This window comes from Acomys minous, assembly GCF_964271855.1.
Source record: "Acomys minous genome assembly, chromosome: 9".
Classification (NCBI taxonomy): Eukaryota; Metazoa; Chordata; class Mammalia; order Rodentia; family Muridae; genus Acomys; species Acomys minous.
The window spans coordinates 80,056,226-80,073,814 of NC_140490.1; the positions used below are offsets into that span (position 1 = coordinate 80,056,226).

The following is a 17,589-nucleotide window of genomic DNA, read 5'->3' on the forward strand; positions in this document are numbered from 1 at the left end:
TATCAGCCAACCAGCTGATTTCTGTTTGGATACCCAGCCACCAGGCGGGGACTGTCCACAGGTGAGGGAGATGGCGCAAAGGAGAGGGGCGCAATCCACAGGTGAAGGAACAGTCTACAAGTGAAAAGGTCCCACAGGTGAGGGGACAGTCCAGCGATGAGAAGGTTTGGTCCTAAAGTGGGACGGACTATAGGCGTGCTCCAAGAGTGATGGAGGATGGACTAGAGGTGAAAGGACATAGTGCATTGGCGAAGGGGGATGATCCTGAAGTGACGGTCTAGAGAAGGGACAGCCCACAGGTGGCCTGGGCGAGGGGGGGGCGGGGGAGAGAGGCGGAGAAGAGGGGCTGGCTCTGAGGTGAAGGATGCAGGCCAGGAGATGCAGGGAGCACGGGGTCATGGGAGCTTCAGATACACGTGCGCAGAGCTGGGTTTTGCTGTCAGGAGGGTGCAGACAGAATGGAAGACACTTGGAGATGCACCGCTGGAGAGACCTGGGTTCACTGAGTGGGGCCAGAGCAGCTGAGCTGGGGAGGTGAAGGCCCCACGAGGGTTCTAGGACAAAGGTTATGCCCTATGCCCGCCGTCCTGAGGATTTGCCAACCCAAGACAGGATGTCTGCTTCCTGTCCCCAAGCCAGTGCCCCATCCTTAGTTCACTGCCATCACATCTGCCGGGGCAGTACCTTCTGTGTTGAGATTTCTCAGGAAAAGGGGGGGGGGAGTGGGTTTCATTCATTCCTTGAACCAAACAAACGCGTGTACTACACAAGTGAAGCCAGCGGTCAGGTGAGGCTAGAGGCGCCTCAACAGACACACGATGGTGCTGAAGAGGAGCTGTGAGTCCACTAGGGAAAGCCATGTGGTACCTCACACTCCTAACTCCAATGACTGAGAGACTGAGGCATGGGGTCACTATGAGGCCAGCCAGGTCTACATAGTGAGACCCTATATCAAAGCAGACAAACAATGACAAAAGCAAGTTAGCCAATCACCAGAGGATAAGCAACTGGATGGAGAAAGATTTTTCAAGATCTGGACTTCCTTCCCCATGAAACTGAGAGTTTTGATGGAGGACCGTGGCAACCTTTTGGCCAGGGGACAACCCTGAGCATCACTAGCTAAGGGCAGGTGGACACTGTGCTTCCCAAGGTGAGGCCTGGACAGTGTCTCATCCAGGCCAGAGTGCAGAAACTATTGGCAGAGGCTATAGACCAAGCCTCAAAAGGAAAGCCCTGGTTGGTGGTGGGGGCTGTGTTCCTCAGAACTGCCAGGGCAGTGCCCGAAGAGGGCGAATTGTAGATGTGTCCAGGCTCCATCAACAGCGTGGGGTACTGAAGGGAAGTGCCACAGGCGACTCTCAGGCATTCTTGACAGAACTGAGTCTGGTGTAAAGAGTTAGATTAGTGTTGACCTTCCCAAAATTGATGACTATCTTACAGGAGTCTGTAGGAGAATAATCTCACTTAGAAATCCACAGCTATGCCGGGTGTGGTAGCTCACGCCTGTCATGCCACCATTGACTAGGCTGAGGCTGCACGGTCTCTACAAGATCAAAGCCTGGGCTGCTCTGGCAGTGTTTGATTCTGTATTGCATGGTGAAGTCTGTGTAGCCCGGGCCAAGTTCCATCCCTAGTGCCCACATAGCAACTCACAACACACATACACTGTGTACATACATACGCAGAAAATAAAAAGTAAGTCTACACACATGCACACACTCATGCAGGCGCGCATACACACACACACACACACACACACACACACACAGAGAGAGAAATGGAGGAATGGCTTCAGTGGTTAGGAGTCACGTGCAGAGGACACGGGTTTGGTTCCCAGCACACACATGGCGGCTCACAACCGTCTGTAACTCCAGAGGCTTTGTCACTGTGGCTCATCTTCCTCCATGCAGCCCTACCACTTTCATCCCTCAGCCCAGTGCCACATAAACTTTTCCTAGGGAGCAGCCCACAAGCAACTGCTCACCCTCAGGGCTCCCACACCAGACAGAGGTGCCAGTCCCCTAAAGGCAGTGACTTTATTGCATTTACAGAGTGCATGTGACCCCAAAGCAGCTGAACCACCAAAAAGGGGCACCTGGCATGGATGGTGACTCCCCGACAGCTCTCCCGAGGCCATAAGAAGGCTGGGATGGCACACAGCTGGAACTGTGCTGTAGGAAGGAATGGCAGCTCAGATGAGAGCGTAATGACACTCACAGCCCGTCCATCCTGTGAGGGAGCATTGACCCCAGTCTTGAGGGTGTCTTACAGGTCATTGTGACCGCGCTGATGAAAGTGGTAATGGCCATTGAACAGCGAGGGAGGACGGCTTCCACACCACCCAGGCTGCCCCCCACTGGAGCTAATGCCTCCAAGTCCATTAGCTCATAATATGGCTTGAGGCATACTCTGAAAGATTTTTAAATAACTGAAAGACGGCCTCGCTGTGTCTCTATGGCTCTAATCGGCTACTAACGCCGAGGTGGAAGATGTGCACACGTCTTTGGTGCTCAGGAGTCCCAGGCAGGAGGTCACTTGAGCCCAAGAGTTCAAGGAAGATCTGGCAGCATAGCAAGAAGTTTGAGTTACTTTTAAGATGCTGTGACAAAGGCCAGGCGTGGTGGCGCACGCCTTTAATCCCAGCACTTGGGAGGCAGAGGTGGGCGGATTGCTGTGAGTTCAAGGCCAGCCTGGTCTACAAAGTGAGTCCAGGACAGCCAAGGCTACAGAGAGACCCTGTCTCGAAAAACCAAGAAAAAAAAAAAAGATGCTGTGACAAAACATGACCACAGCAACTTACAGAAGAAGCGTTTAAATTGAAGCTTTTACAGTCCAGAGGGTGAGGCCACGACCATCATGGCCGGGAAGCGACAGGCAGGCAGGCAAGGTGCCAGAGCAGTAACTGAGAATGAGCATTTGAACCCCAAGCCCAAGACAGACAGACAGACAGAGACGGACACACATACACAGGGAGAGGGAGAGAGGGAGGGAGAGCGAGAGTGCGCACTAACTAGGAATAACGTGGCATGCCTCCTCCAACAAGGCCAAGCCTTCTAATCCTTTCCAAACAGTTCCACCAACTGGGTACCAAGTGTTCAATCACATGAGCCTGTGGGGGGGGGGGTCATCTTTACTTAAACCACCACACAAGACATATCTCGAAAATAATGATGCTACAAATGCGTTATAAAGGACATAAGTTAAATCTGGCGTAGTGAGCTGGGTGGCAGCGGCACATATATTGTGTCTTGACATGGTACAAGGGGGAAGGGGCAAGTGAACAGCCCACACACCTCAACTTCAAACCCTTTTCTAAGGTGCTGACTCTGCCCTCCTGACTCAATGCCCCTCCACAGTGTTCTCCCTCTGGTACAGGGCCCAGTCACTGACACAACATCCCACAACTCCCTGCTGTCTCCCAGTAGGTTCTAGGGCATCCGGTAGCATAGATGCCCTACCAGACACAGCCTGGCTACAGGGACTCCCATTTTGGGAATCAGCCATCTCCTCATCCTTTTGCAGGTCAGACTCTCTCTGGAAAGCTGCCTTGGCTAGTTTTGGGGGGTTTGTGTTGTATTGGGGTTTTTGTTGTTGGTTTGGTTTGGTTTGGTTTCTTTGTTCTTGTTTTTTCGAGACAGGGTTTCTCTGTGTAGCCTTGGCTGTCCTGGAATCACTTTGTAGACCAGGCTGGCCTCGAACTCACAGCGATCCACCTGCCTCTGCCTCCCGAGTGCTGGGATTAAAGGCATGCGCCACCAAGCTTGCCCTTGGTTGTTTTTTCAAGACAAGGTTTCTCTATATAGCCCTGACTGTCCTGGAACTCTCTCTGTAGACCAGGCTGGCCTCGAACTCACAGAGAGGTGCCTGCCTCTGACTCCCAAGTGCTGGGATTAAAGGTGTGCGCCACCATTGCCCAGTGCCTTGGCTAGTTTTTTGTTTGTTTGTTTTGGTTTTGGTTTTGGTTTTTGGCTTTTGGAGACAGGGTTTCTCTGTATAGCCTTAGCTGTCAGCTGCAGATATTTTCTACAATTGTATGGCATTTGGAATTCTGAAACCTTCTCAGAGGTATATAAATGCTAAGGCCCTGAGAGACAGTGTTGGAGGTTGTTGGTCATTTAGGTGGTTGTTTGCAATTTGTTAGTACTTGTGCTCAAAGAAGAAAGAAATTAGATTCAGGCATCTTCCTCTCTCCCCGTCTGTCTATCTGTCTGTCTGTCTGTCTCTCTCTCTCTCTCTCTCCCCCCCACCCCACCCCACCCCACCCCCCACCCCCGTCTTTCTCTGTCTCTCTCTCTCTCTCTCTCTCTCTCGCTCTCTCCCCCACCCCATCTTCCTTTTCTACTGTCTAATGATAGGGGGTGAAACCAAGGAATAGAGGGTGGGAAAAAGAAAACTCACAAAATTGCAAAGAGCAGCTACACTCGTCCCCTCACTGGGGGATTCTAGGCAGGGGCTCCACCCTGACCACGCCCCAGCCCCTCACTGGGGGATTCTAGGCAGGGGCTCTACCCTGACCACACCCGCAGCCCCCTCACTGAGAGATTCTAGGCATACACGTGAACTACACTCCTGACCGTCTTTTTACTTATTTTGAGACAGAATCTTTTCAAGTTACCCAGGCTAGCCATGAGCTTTCAATCCTCTTGCTTTGGCCTCCTGAATATGAGAATTATACAAATGAGTTACCATGTTTGGGTTCTGGGCAGTTTGGGTTTTTTTAATATAAACGTAAGTATTTCTCATTCCATTATTTTGCCTCTCTCCGTTAAGGGTATCATTTTTATGGATGTGGCATCTCCTTGTTCTTATCAAGTACATTGTGTCTTCCTGACCCTTCGCCACGACCCTCGCGTTATCTAGCTGGTCCTCTCAAGCCTTGCCCTCTGTGTCCCTTCTTGCCCTCTTTGGCCCTGTCTGGTCTCTTTAAAACTAGTTCAAACTGGACTTGTCTCCACCCCAGGCAACTGCAGACACAGCCGCTGCTTTTCACTTTTCATCGCCTTTGCTCTTCCCACAACTGTGACCTCTTGTGGAGCTTTCCCAACCTCCCATGTTGACACAGCTGTTTCATTGACTTATTTAAATTCTTACAGAGCTGAAGGAATAGCTCAGTGGTTAAGAGCCCTGGGTGCTTTTTGTCTGCTTGTTTGTTTGTTTAGGGTTTTTGGAGACAGAGTCTAACTGTGAGTCCTGGCTGACCTGGAACTCAACCCTGTAGCCCAGACTGGCCTCAAATTCACAGAGGTGCACCTGCTTCTGTCTCCTGAGCGCTGGGATTAAAGGCACATGCTAACCACTGCCCTGCTCTTGCAGGGGACCTGGGTTTGATTCCCAGCACCTACCCAAACAGCAGCTCGCAACCACCTTCCCAGGAAATATGATACCCCCACCCTCCACCCGTGATCACCCCCACCCCCCACCCGTGATCCCACCCATGATCCACCCACCCACCCCTGTGGCCTGCAAGGGTATCAGGCCTACCCGTGGTGCACAGACACACAGCCAGACAAAATAATCATGAAAGAAAAATAAGTGGTTTTGGGTTTTGGTGTTGGGTTGTATTGTTTTCTTTTTGTGGCAGGGTTTCTCTGTGTAGCCCTGGCTATCCCGGAACTCACTCTGTAGTAGTCCAGGCTGATCTCAAACTCACAGAGATGGGTTCCACAAACCACAGGCAGAAAAAAAAATTAAAAGAAACAAAAAATAAATATATCTTTTTTTTTTTAAATCCTTAAGAGAATGTATGTTTGATGTTTTTTGTTTTATAATTTTCATTTCATCTGTGGTATCTCATATGAGCTATAGCCTTCAGTGTCTCTGTTCTGAACAGGTACAGGCTTTCTGAGATGTTTATGTGATGCTGGCTCCGACCCACCCTGTGGTAGGTACTCCACTCAGGACAGCCTGTGGTACTGGCCTTTGATTTTCTCCATGGATGGCCAAGCTGGAAGCTAGCTGCTCAGCAGACAGCGCAGCCAGTTCCAACTTCTGAGGGTCCCCACTCCCTGCGTTCCTCATCAGCCCTGCACCCCTGTTCTGCAAGTTCCCTATCAATATGAAAGTTTCTGACACCAACCTTCACCCCAGTGCCTGGCTCTGTGCTGTGGGTCCTTCTGTTTGATACCTTTTCGTAGTTGACCGTAAGTCACAGTGAGGACTATGCATGTCCTCACAGCATGAGCATTTTAATAGCCAGGGGAAATTGTTAGATTATAGATAATATGCATTTGTAAATTTTAAACTCATTGGCCCAATGTGGTGGTGCAAACCTTCAATCCTAGTGCTCAAGAGACACAAGAAGGCGGATCTCTGCAAGTGCAAGGCCAGCCTGGTCTACATAGTGAATTCCAGGCCTGCCGGAGCTAAACAGACCCTATCTCAGAAAAAAAAAGGTTTTAATTAAACACATCAAATGGCATTCCAGAGCAGCGCTGAGAAAGAAGGGAGAGAAAAAAAATGGAGAGAGACACACAGGGAAAGATGGAGAGATGGAGGGAGACAGATGAAGAAACAGACAACAGGAAGGGAAACGGACCAACGGGAGGAGGAAGGGGAGGCGCGTTTAATCAGCAAGTGCAGAATTCTGCTTTTCAGTATAAACCGAAGAAGAAACCAAAACCTGCATACAATCAGGCCACCAAACACGCACCCCAAGTGGAGTCCCACAAGTCTCTGCTGATAAGGGCCACAGCATCCCAGCGGCCTTGTCCGGAGATACATGTGGCTCCCTGGATTCCCAGGCTGAGTAAGAATATTGAAATGTGAGGTAGCTTTGGACAGAAGTGCACACAGCATTTGAGGCAACAGTTGATTCCAACATTGTTTTATTTTGTTACCCCCTAACACACATGCACACATGCACACATGCACGCAGGAAGGGTCATGTTGTGTAGATCAGGCTGACCTTGAACTCCCAGAAACCAGCCTGCCTCTGCCTCTCCAGTTCTAGGATTCAAGGCATGTGCTGTCACTTCTTATTTGGTTTTTAGCATTGCTGGCATTGCTCAGCCTCTATGAAGAGATTATAATGGGATTTTCTTTGCACCCCCATGATGGGATAATAACACACACTTGTATTTATTTATGAAAGCTAAGGCTTGTTCCCAGCTAGTTAATATAACTTAATTAACCCTGTGTACACTAGTCCATGCATGCCATGTTACCCCTCCTCAGTCCTGGTATGTCCAACTTTCTTCATGTCTAGCTGGCAAATCTCCCATGCTTGATTCTTTTCCAGAGCTCTTATCCATGCCAGAGGTCCCGCTTTTCTCTCCTGCCCAGCCATCAGCCGTCAACTCTTTATTAAATGAATCATAAGGCGAGGGAAGTGTGTTTACAAAACACTGAGACAGGTGACGAGCAAAAACAAAACAAACAAACAAAAAAAAACAATGCCAAAGTCTAGACAGTGCTCATCTCTCTTCCAGTACAGAAATCAACATTTGAATAACACAAAGACAACCTCTACACAGTGCACAAAAAAGGACTATGCCACTTTCTGCTGGATTCCAGCTGCTTGCTGCCAAAATGGGCAAGTCCATGAAACCCAGGAAAGTGGTGCTGGTCCTGGGTGGACGCTACTCCGGACACAAAGCAATCATCGTGAAGAACATCAATGATGGCACCTCAGACCGCCCTTACAGCCATGCCCTGGTGGCTGGAATTGACCACTATCCCCAAAAAGTGACAGCTGCCATGGGCAAGAAGAAAATTGCCAAGAGGTCAAAGATCAAGTCCTTTGTGAAAGTTTTTTTGTAATGATTTATTTATTATTATGTATCCAGTGCTCTAGCTTGCATGTACACCCACAGGCCAGAAGAGGGCATCAGATCTCATTATAGATGGTTGTGAGCCACTGTGCGGTTGCTGTGAATTGAACTCAAGACCTCTGGAAGGGCATTCTGTGCTCTTAACCTCTGGGCCATCTCTCCAGCCCCCCTTGGTGAAAGTTTATAACTACAATCACCTCATGCCCACCAGGTACTCTGTGGATATCCCCTTGGACAAGACTGTTGTCAACAAGGCTGTCTTTAGAGACCCAGCGCTCCTGAAACGCAAGGCCAGGCTGGAGTCCAAGGTTAAGTTTGAGGAACGATACAAGACAGGGAAGAACAAATGGTTTTTCCAGAAGCTTCGCTTTTAGGTATATTTTCGTTTCCATCATTAAAAATTAAAAAAAAAAAAAGACTATCCCAACATCTCCCCCTTTTAGTCCAATAAATGCCTCTTTCTCTAACATCAGTAAACTATATACAATAAGAACAATATGATACTATCAGGTAAGAATTACATTCACAATGTCCACTCCACTCGTATTTGGCAACCTTAGAGAAAGCACTCTACTAATTGTCCTACCTTGGAGAGTTCAAAGTTCTGTACCTAAATCATTTTCCATCATAACTTACACTTATCAACCTAACACATCTTTTTAGACCTTAAAACGCTTTCTTAAAGCCTAAACTAATGTTATACGTGAGACTGTATAATTATCCAGTCTTCAACTTCATCAGAGACCTGAGGATAAATACTACCTGAGTAAATAGGAAGTGCTGAGCAAACAGCTTCCAAAACTATAGAAATGTCAGAGAGAGCGTTTGCTGCCTAGACAGTAACTCAAGAGTCCTCTGTAGCATTGGGGCATCCATCTTCAGCCTACAGGTGTAGACTATCTGCCAGACTTTATTGTGAAGCAGGAATTATGAAGGACTGGCCTACCTTGTCTTGGCAAAGTTTGGTAGTCAACTGCCCAGTGTCCTGCTCGTTCACAGTTTAGACAGCATATCGTTAGAAGTCAAGGAAAGGACAGTTTTCTGCCCAGTGGCTTGCTTTGCCACTTCTGAAGCAAACACAATAAGGAGGTTCTCTGATGTCCATCATCTTCTTCAGAGGAGAATGGAGGCGCTGTCAGGAGCTGATACGTCTCACTGTCATGAGAAGCCTTGTGCTATTAAAGCATCTTAAATGTTATATTCTGTAGGTCTCTGAAGTGTTTGAAGACCATCTGTCTATCTAAAGTATATCTGAACAGGCAAACATTGCTTATGTCTAGCTATTTACTATCTGCTTAACTTCGAAAACATCTACAAGGAGGTTAAATAAATCTCAGTTTTGTAATTAACTAAACTAGTATCTAACATAGCCACAAGTTTGAGTGACTGACTACTAGCTTGCATTTCTTAATTATCCTAAGCAGTGTGTAATAGTAGCTTTCAAAAGGACTAGAACTTTATATTTTTGACATTTTTTACATTTTGTGTGTGTGTGTGTGTGTGTGTGTGTGTGTGTGTGTGTGTGTGTGTTCTATCTGCATGTACACCTGCAGGCCAGAAGAGGACACCAGATCTCATTATAGATGGTTGTGAGCCACCATGTGGTTGATGGAAATTGAACTAAGGACCTCTGGAAGAGCAGACAGTGCTCTTAACCACTGAGCCACCTCTCCAGCCCTTTACATTTATAATGAGTTGCATAAATACAATATCTAAAACAAGAGTTGAAACATATATGCAGTATGTTGCAACAAAAATAGCCTTAAATTTTTACCAATATGCAAGAATCCATACCAATGTAAATATTTGAGATTAGCAGTTGCTTTTTAGTCTAAAAGTAGATTCGATAGGTGGGAGTTAGCGGTGCAGCCATGGTGGGGCACTTGAGCGAGGGGGCCATTGCGTCCATAATGCAACAGGGAGATACATCCGTAAAGCCCATCCTTCAAGTCATTAACATCCCGTCCCATTACTACAGGGAATAGTCCACCCCGATATCGACTGCTCATGAGTGATGGGCCAAACACGCTCTCCTCATTCATGCTGGCCACACAGCTGAACCCTCTTGTTGAAGGGGAACAGCTGGCCCGCAACTATATTTGCCAGGTCAAGCAATTCGTCGTCAACACCCTGGAAGACGGGAGGGGAGCAGTTATTTTGGTGTGCTTGGAAGTTGTGAAATCAGCTGAAGCAGTTGGAGCAAAGTATGGGGACCCAGCGCCCTATAATGAAGGACATGGGCAGCAGCCAGCGGTCCCTTCTCCAGCCCCCAAAGCCCCACCACCAGCCAGCAAGCCCCAGCCACAGAACAGGTGCTTGGGAACGGCTTCCACTGTGCCTAAGACATATGGTGCCTCTAAGCCATTTGCAAAACCTGTTGGCACTGGCCTGCTACAGCCTTCAGGTGGAACACAGTCCAAAGTGGTACCCATTGCCAGCCCCACCCCTTACCAATGCAAGTGGACTATTTGTGCCTGTGTCACCAACAAAAGTCAGATCCGTACCTGGAGCAATACCCAAGGGGAAGGGAAGCTTTTCTCTATAGAACTTGTAGACGAAAGTGGTGAAATCAGAGCTCCTGCTTTCCATGAGCAGGTGGACAAATTCTTCCCCCTCATTGAAGTGGCCAAGGCGTATTATTTCTCAAAAGGCACCCTGAAGATCGCAAACAGTTCTCAGCTGTGAAAAAAGACTATGAGATGACCTTCAATAATGAGGCGTCTGTCCTTCCCTGGGAAGATGGACGTGACTTACCCACAGTGCAGTTCGACTTCACGGGAAGCAGTGACCTAGAGAGCAAGTCTAAAGACTCCCTCGTAGACATAATCGGGATCTGCAAGAGCTATGAAGATTCAACTAAAATCACAGTGAAGTCTAGGAACAGAGAAGTCTCTAAGAGAAATATCTAGTGGACGGGCATGTCAGGGAAAGTGGTCAGTGCAACTCTTTGGGGGAGAAGATGCCAACAAGTTTGATGGTTCTGGGCAGCCTGTCATGGCTGTCAACGGAGCCCGCGGTTCCGACTTTGGTGGGCGGAGCCTCTCTGTCCTATCCTCTATCCCAGAGGCCTATAAGCTCCGTGGATGGCTCGACTCAGATGGACAAGCCTTAGATGGTATTTCCATCTCTGACCTCAGGAGTGGAGGAAGCGCAGGGGGCGACACCAGCTGGAAAACTTTGTATGAAGCTTGGGCCACGGCGACAAGGCGGACTACTTCAGCGCCGTGGCGACGGTGGCGTTTCTTCGCAGAGAAAAACTGTATGTACCGGGCCTGCCCAACCCAGGACTGCAATCAGAAAGTGATTGACCAGCAGAATGGGTTGTGCCGCTGTGAGAAGTGTGACCGGGAATTTCCCAGTTTCAAGTACCGCATGATCTTGTCGGTAAACATTGCAGACTTTCAAGAGAATCAGTGGGGGACGTGCTTCCAGGAGCCTGCGGAGGCTATCCTTGGACCCAACACTGCACACCTTGGGGAACTGAAAGAAAAGAGTGAGCAGGCGTTTGAAAGGGGTCTTCCAGAATGCCCACTTTCCATCTTTTCTGTTCAGAATCCGAGTCAAGCTGGAAACCTTCAACGATGAATCTCAAATTAAGGCGACTGTGGTGGATGTGGAGCCGGTGGACGTCAGAGACTATAGCAAAAGGCTGATCGTGAACATCACGAGGAACATATGACAGGAGCAGGTAGCACTGACGGCCAGAGCTGGAAAGTGAAGAACGGAAACACAATGGCTTCCTCCCACCCTCATGTGGCAACCGCACAGTGCAGAGCCTCTAGGGGAGACCTGCAGCTCGACTCGGCACTCTTGGGACTCACTGGTAGGCAAAAGAGAACCGGCCCAGAGGGCTGTGCGTAGGTTAAGAGCGCTGTCTGCTCTTCCAGAGGTCCTGAGTTCGGTTCCCAGCAACCACATGGTGGCTCACAACCATCTGTAGTGAGATCTGGTGCCCTCTTCTGGCATGCAAGCAGAACACTGAGTATATAAATAAATAAATAAATAAATAAATAAATAAATAAATAAATCTTAAAAAGAAAAGAAGTGAATGACGCTTTAGAGCCAGCTCTTAGCTGGCAGGTAGTGTAGCAGCCGTCCCTCCTGTCTCCAGCTTTTGTCGGATTTACCAAGGTTTTGTTATCTTCCAACAGGAATTATGTCACAAGTAATTGACTCTACTCTGTGGATAATGAGGTAAATTATGTAACTTGGGCTTTGCTTTTCCAGTGGTGGCACCTTTATGTCTTGGGTTCCCCCTGGGGGAGCACTTAGGGGCTGTTATCTCTCTGGAATCAAAGGCTCCCTCTTTGCAAATGTACCATGTGGTTGTTAATGCTTGGGATGGCAAAGGGTAGAATTATTAATCAAAGGCCTATCATTAATATCTGAATGTCCTTCCTTCAGAGTTTAATAGATTTAATAGACTGAGTTGGATGGGCCTGATATTAATCAAAATTGTCTCTTCTGAGGACAGCTAATAAGCATTGACTTGCTGTCCCTTAGGGACATCCAGGCAACTACAAAGCATTGCTTGAGTTTTCACTGAAATTAATGCTGCATTTGGTTGCCAGGTGCACATGTCTTTACCTGTACATCGTTCTTTGCACTAGTATATTTCATTTTTCATTAAAGCTTTGTTAAATAGAAAAAAAAGTAGATTTAATAAATCTTCCCTTTTTATTCTATCATCCCTATACCCCCCCCCTTCTTTTTCTTTTCACTCTCCTTCCCGTTTTTCTCCCCTGACACTAGATAGGAGAGAAAAGATAGAGGAAAGAAAAAGAGAGAAAGAAATCCCTGAATCCAACCTCTCTTACTTTGTTTCCTCCCTAATTATGACCAACAACTTGTAACCAACCTCCCTTAAATGTCATCACCCGCTGGATGACCAAAAACTACCCTCCCCACCTCTTGGGAATGTGTCATGTCCTTAAGATTGATTCCTTCTGTCTGGGGACAGCATCTCTTTTGGAGATGCTAAGAAAATCGGAATATTGGCCAAGCTGTATCACTTGCTGTCCAGTCTGTGTGTTTGGAAAGTGCAGGGCTTAACTTAAGTCCTGGATGGAACAGTCTGTGAGGCTGGATCATCTTAGCTAGCCGCTTTGGAGTTGTTCTGGATGCAGATTTCTGAGGGAACAGCTACTGAGGCAGTCTTTGAGGCTGGATCATGTGGGATACTTGTCTTCATTGGTGCCTGGTCCTTTTGTTCTAAAAATACACAAACTTTTAAAGGAAATATACATTTCTGCATTGACAGATGCATGGACTGTGCAGCGTGTACAAATCAGCTAGAGATGATTCTCTGTTCTTTGAACAGGTGAAAGGCAGCAAATTTTCTAAGTCCGTTTGGACTGCACAGCCAAACTGCAGTATAAGTCTCCACCCATGCCACATGAAAGGCATTAGGAGTCTGTACCCAAGAGATTTATTGGCTGTGCAGAGACATTCATGTCTCAGAGCTGTTCCCATGTATAGAAATCAGCATTTTTGTTACTTGTTTTATTGTTCTTGGTTTCTTGGTCTGCAGCCAAGATTTTCAGGAGGTGTCCCCTGGTCACATCTAATCTTTATTAATTTTTGAAGGAGTCCACACCTTCTTTTGCTTCCTGTTGAAACAAAGACAAAACCTCTCCCCCAATACAACAATACAACAAAGGCACAACCTCTCTCTGGTACAACAATACAACAAAGGTATAACCCCTGCCCCAATACAACAGTACAACAAAGGCACAACCTCTGCCCCGACACAACACATTCCCAGACTTCCATGCTGAAGTTAGCACATCCTTATAAAATATAGATTGGTTTAATGCTGTGGTCCTTTCTAAAATCCAGTTTTTCAGCAGCTGTGCTACCTGTCTCATTGACATTTAAAAAATTTTAAAGTCAGTAGGGCATTACTTAATCTGTCTCTGGGAGATCTCATATCTCCCCTCTGTTCTGTGAGCTAGATCTTCTCACAGTTGCCTGACCTATAGGATGGTGAGACATATCTGTAACCTGTTCTCTGCCATAATGTCTTTTTTTTTTTGAGACAGGGTCTCTCTGTGTAGCCCTGGCTGTCCTAGACTCGCTTTGTAGACCAGGCTGGCCTCGAACTCACAGCGATTTGCCTGCCTCTGCCTCCCGAGTGCTGGGATTAAAGGCGTGCGTCACCACGCCCGGCCGTCTTTTTTTTTTTTTAATGTTGCATTTTACTTCATACACGTGCCAGAGCAGCATCGGCTTCAGTCTGTAAAAGCATCTCCAAGATGGCCACCATCTCTAATAAATGCAGTTTCAGAATTAGCTCTCTTAGAGTTGAAGACAAAAGGCCCACCGAAATCCTTAATAGGGATCAGTTATATGATGTGTTAACACTTACACATACTTTAAATTTTCAAACTCTTAAAAAGATGAAACACAGAAGCTATTATATGACACTTCTCCAATGTGGCAGCATCAGATAAAATCTGTATTCCTAATTCAGAATACTGCCCTTCATGTAGTAACCGGTCCTTGACAATACTAATGCACCTAGTCCTGTTCTGTGGCTCCATAATTGAAACCTCATCTTTTCACCATGTTAGCCATTGTAGTTGAGGGCCAAGTTTTAATATGGCTGTCATCAAATCTCTCAGATATTTTGGAATTATATGATTTTGCATGGCCCAGCCATTAAGTATCTGTTTTAAAAATGTTAAATACAAGCCATAAGACAATATTGCTTCTTTCATTCTCTTTAAGTCTAGTACCTCTATGGGCTGCCATTGAAATACCTCAAGCCTCTGTGGATGTCTCTCACCTTTTCTGCTGTCACCACCATTTTTTGCTGTCACTGTAGGCTCCAGATTGGATTCTTTTGATTCTTTATTCCGATTTGAATAATCCTCTAATCTCTGTTCTGTTGCCTTTAATCTAGTAATCCACTCCTCAGTCCTTTCCTTATCTAAGTCTGCTTTATTCTGATTTTTCTTAAAGAAGATATAGAAAACTGTAATAATTGCCAAATGTATAATTATTTTTTTAAAGATTTTATTTATTTATTGTATATGACTGCTGTATTTGCATGTACACCTGTATGCCAGAGGAGGGCACTATATCACATTATAGATGATTATGAGCCGCCATGTGGTTGCCAGAATTGAACTCAGGACCTCTGGAAGAGCAGACAGTGCTCTTAACCCCTGAGTCATCTCTCCAGCTCCCTGTATAATTATTTTATGATGGCAATCAAAACAAAATTATATGAGAACCTAGTGCCCCCTGCCATCTTTTAACACAGAAAGTATTCTTTTTAATCTAACCCTCTCCTGCCTTTGTACTTTATTATTTTCAAACTAATTATGTCTTTTTATGATTTTTTAATGCCCAGTGTCTTTTCACTTTTAATATTTTTAAACTTAATACATTACCAGTTCAGAAGTTTGGAGCATCACAGTTACCCTTTGGCTCCAGGAAAATGTTCCTTCTGCCCTTCTATGTGTTTACAGGCTCCTCAGGCACACACATGTCTATAGCAGTTGACTCTGTCTCCTCAATTCAAGTCTAGCAGGCTGGTTTGGGGGCTGGAGCCGCTGTTTGCCCTGCCATAAGAGCTGAGCCTCATGCCTGCAGGCACTGGCCAGGAGTCCTGCCCTTTCTCCTTCAGCTGTCTGTGTTGTTGCTGGGCCTGTGCTGTGGCCCATATACTGAGGCTCCTGTTACCCGCTTGCTACCCACTGCTCACAGGGCTCTGTACTCTCCCTCCCCTTCTTCTTCTTCTTCTTCTTCTTCTTCTTCTTCTTCTTCTTCTTCTTTTTCTTTCTCTCTCTCTCTCTCTCTCTCTCTCTCTCTCTCTCTCTCTCTCTCTCAGTCAGCTTTTTGAGACAGGGTTTCTCTGTGTAATAGCCCTGGCTGTCCTGGCCTCACTTTGTTGACTAGGCTGGTCTTGAACTCACAGAGATCTGCCTGTCTTGCTGGTTGTGGTGGCCCATGCTGGTAGGATTTCATGAAGGAGGCAGAGGTGGGAGGATCATGAGTTTGAGGCCAGCCTCTGCTCTCTGTCCCACTGGCTGGCTCAGTTGATAAAGCGTGAGACTCTTAATCTCGGGGTCATGAGTTCAAGTCCCACGTTGGGTGCCATTTCTGGACAGAGTTCTTTGCAATGCCAAATGGTGGAATAAAGACAGGGAGAATTCTTATTTATGAAAGCTTAGGCCTTAGCTTAGGCTAATTCCCAACCAGCTCATATAACTTAATTAACCTGTTTATACTATTCTACTTTTGCCCATTACCTCTCCTCAGCCCCAGGATGTCCACCTTCCTTCATGTCCCCCTGGTGAATCTGTACCTCTCAGACCTTCCCACAGTTCCTATTTCTACCCAGAAGTCCAGCATCTCCTTTCCTGCCTCGTTATAGAAGGTCAGATCTTTATTAAACCAATCAGAAGCTGAGGGAAGCGTGTCTACAAAACACTGAAACAGGCAATGCTTCATAAACACAATACTAAAGTATGGTTCAGGCCAGAGCGAGGCCGTGCTGGGTACCAGAGACCAGCACGTCCATGAGCAAGCAGACGTAGAGACCACCGGTGCTCTGGTCGCTCCCCCTTCTGTGGCCCCTCCACTGTGTTCATAGTGACCCTGTAAGGACTGACACCTACCTATAGGTAGAGACAGCGGAGCTTGCCAGGGACCTCACTAGGGAACCACCCCTACAGAGGCAGGTTCACTTCCATGAGATTTTACATTTTTCCCTCCCCAAATTCCCCACCCCTAGTGCAGTGCCTGGGAGTCATCGTGAAGCTAGTCCGGCTCCGGCAGATGCTCTGAGGCCTGACCCAAAAGAAGTATTCCTTTTTCCCTCTAATGCCTTCCCCCCCCCCCCCCAAGATGCTGGCCCAGAGCCTCAGCATGCTCTTACACTGGCTCCCTAACACTGTGAACATCTTCCTCGCCCCCCAACCTCCCCAAGCTTCCCTGCCTTCTGCCAGGTGGCTGACCCCCACTCCTCTGAGCCCCACCCCAGTTTGTGGCCTGTGTTCATCCTCATTGTCCTCCTCGCATCCAGACAGCTGCGAGCCTCGCCTGCCCTCAGGGTTTCCTGTGAACCTCTAACCAGCCGTCCTCCACCTTCCCTGTGTGGCTTCTGACGTTGTTTTATCAATGGGACTGAAAACTCCAAAAGGGGACCCTGACTTCCCAGGCATATGACGGGTCTCCTGGAACTCCCTGAGTCTTCCTGGAACACTTTTTTCTGCCTTTTAGTTATTTAACTGGAAGGGGGGGAAATGATGCTCTTCCTGCCCCCCCCCACATGGGCCCCCCCCCCATCCGTCAGAGCTCCTCTGCCTCCACCTGCAATCTGTTGGGCTCACCTGAGTGATCTGATGTCACCCCCCAGTTCAAGAGCCCCATGGCTTCTGCTAAGGGGAGAGCCTGGCTACAGGCATCAGGCATACAATCTTTACCTCTAAGGGCACGCTGCTCACTAAGCTTCCCTGCCACCTGCCACCAGCACTATGAGGAAGACCCCCAAGAATGTAGCTCTGTCAAGAGGCCTCCCTTTCTCATCTGGAATGTTGGCTAGGTCTGGGTAGCAGGTGTTCAGTCATATTCTCTAAATTACCAAACAAGTGTATGTCCTCGGAGAACTCGCAACCCAGGCTGCCAGATTCCCAGGCCCAGCTCAGGATCCTACACCATCAGCCCCGAGGACTAATGCTTGTGGCGATAACGCAAGCAGGTAAATCTATCTCACTGTCCTGAACGGGGCAGCAGACACACGGGTGGCACGGCCAGCCACAAGAGCCATCCACAGCTGGGTGGGTAACAACCCCACACCCCTTGGATGTGG

General features: G+C 47.5%; 1 protein-coding gene and 1 pseudogene across 2 annotated transcripts; both read left to right on the forward strand.

Moving 5' to 3' along the window:
* Positions 1 to 7,527: 7,527 nt before the first annotated feature.
* Positions 7,528 to 8,961, forward strand: LOC311605901 (large ribosomal subunit protein eL27-like; the record flags this gene model as incomplete). The annotated part of the gene is made up of 3 exons (XM_084796740.1): positions 7,528 to 7,754; positions 7,981 to 8,077; positions 8,887 to 8,961. The coding sequence occupies 3 exons, from the start codon at positions 7,528 to 7,530 to the stop codon at positions 8,959 to 8,961; spliced, it is 399 nt and encodes a 132-aa protein (XP_084652866.1).
* Positions 7,759 to 12,410, forward strand: LOC311605169 (replication protein A 70 kDa DNA-binding subunit-like; annotated as a pseudogene). Its single transcript, XR_014783663.1, has 2 exons — positions 7,759 to 8,143; positions 9,323 to 12,410. The product of XR_014783663.1 is annotated as a replication protein A 70 kDa DNA-binding subunit-like (transcript).
* Positions 12,411 to 17,589: the final 5,179 nt, after the last annotated feature.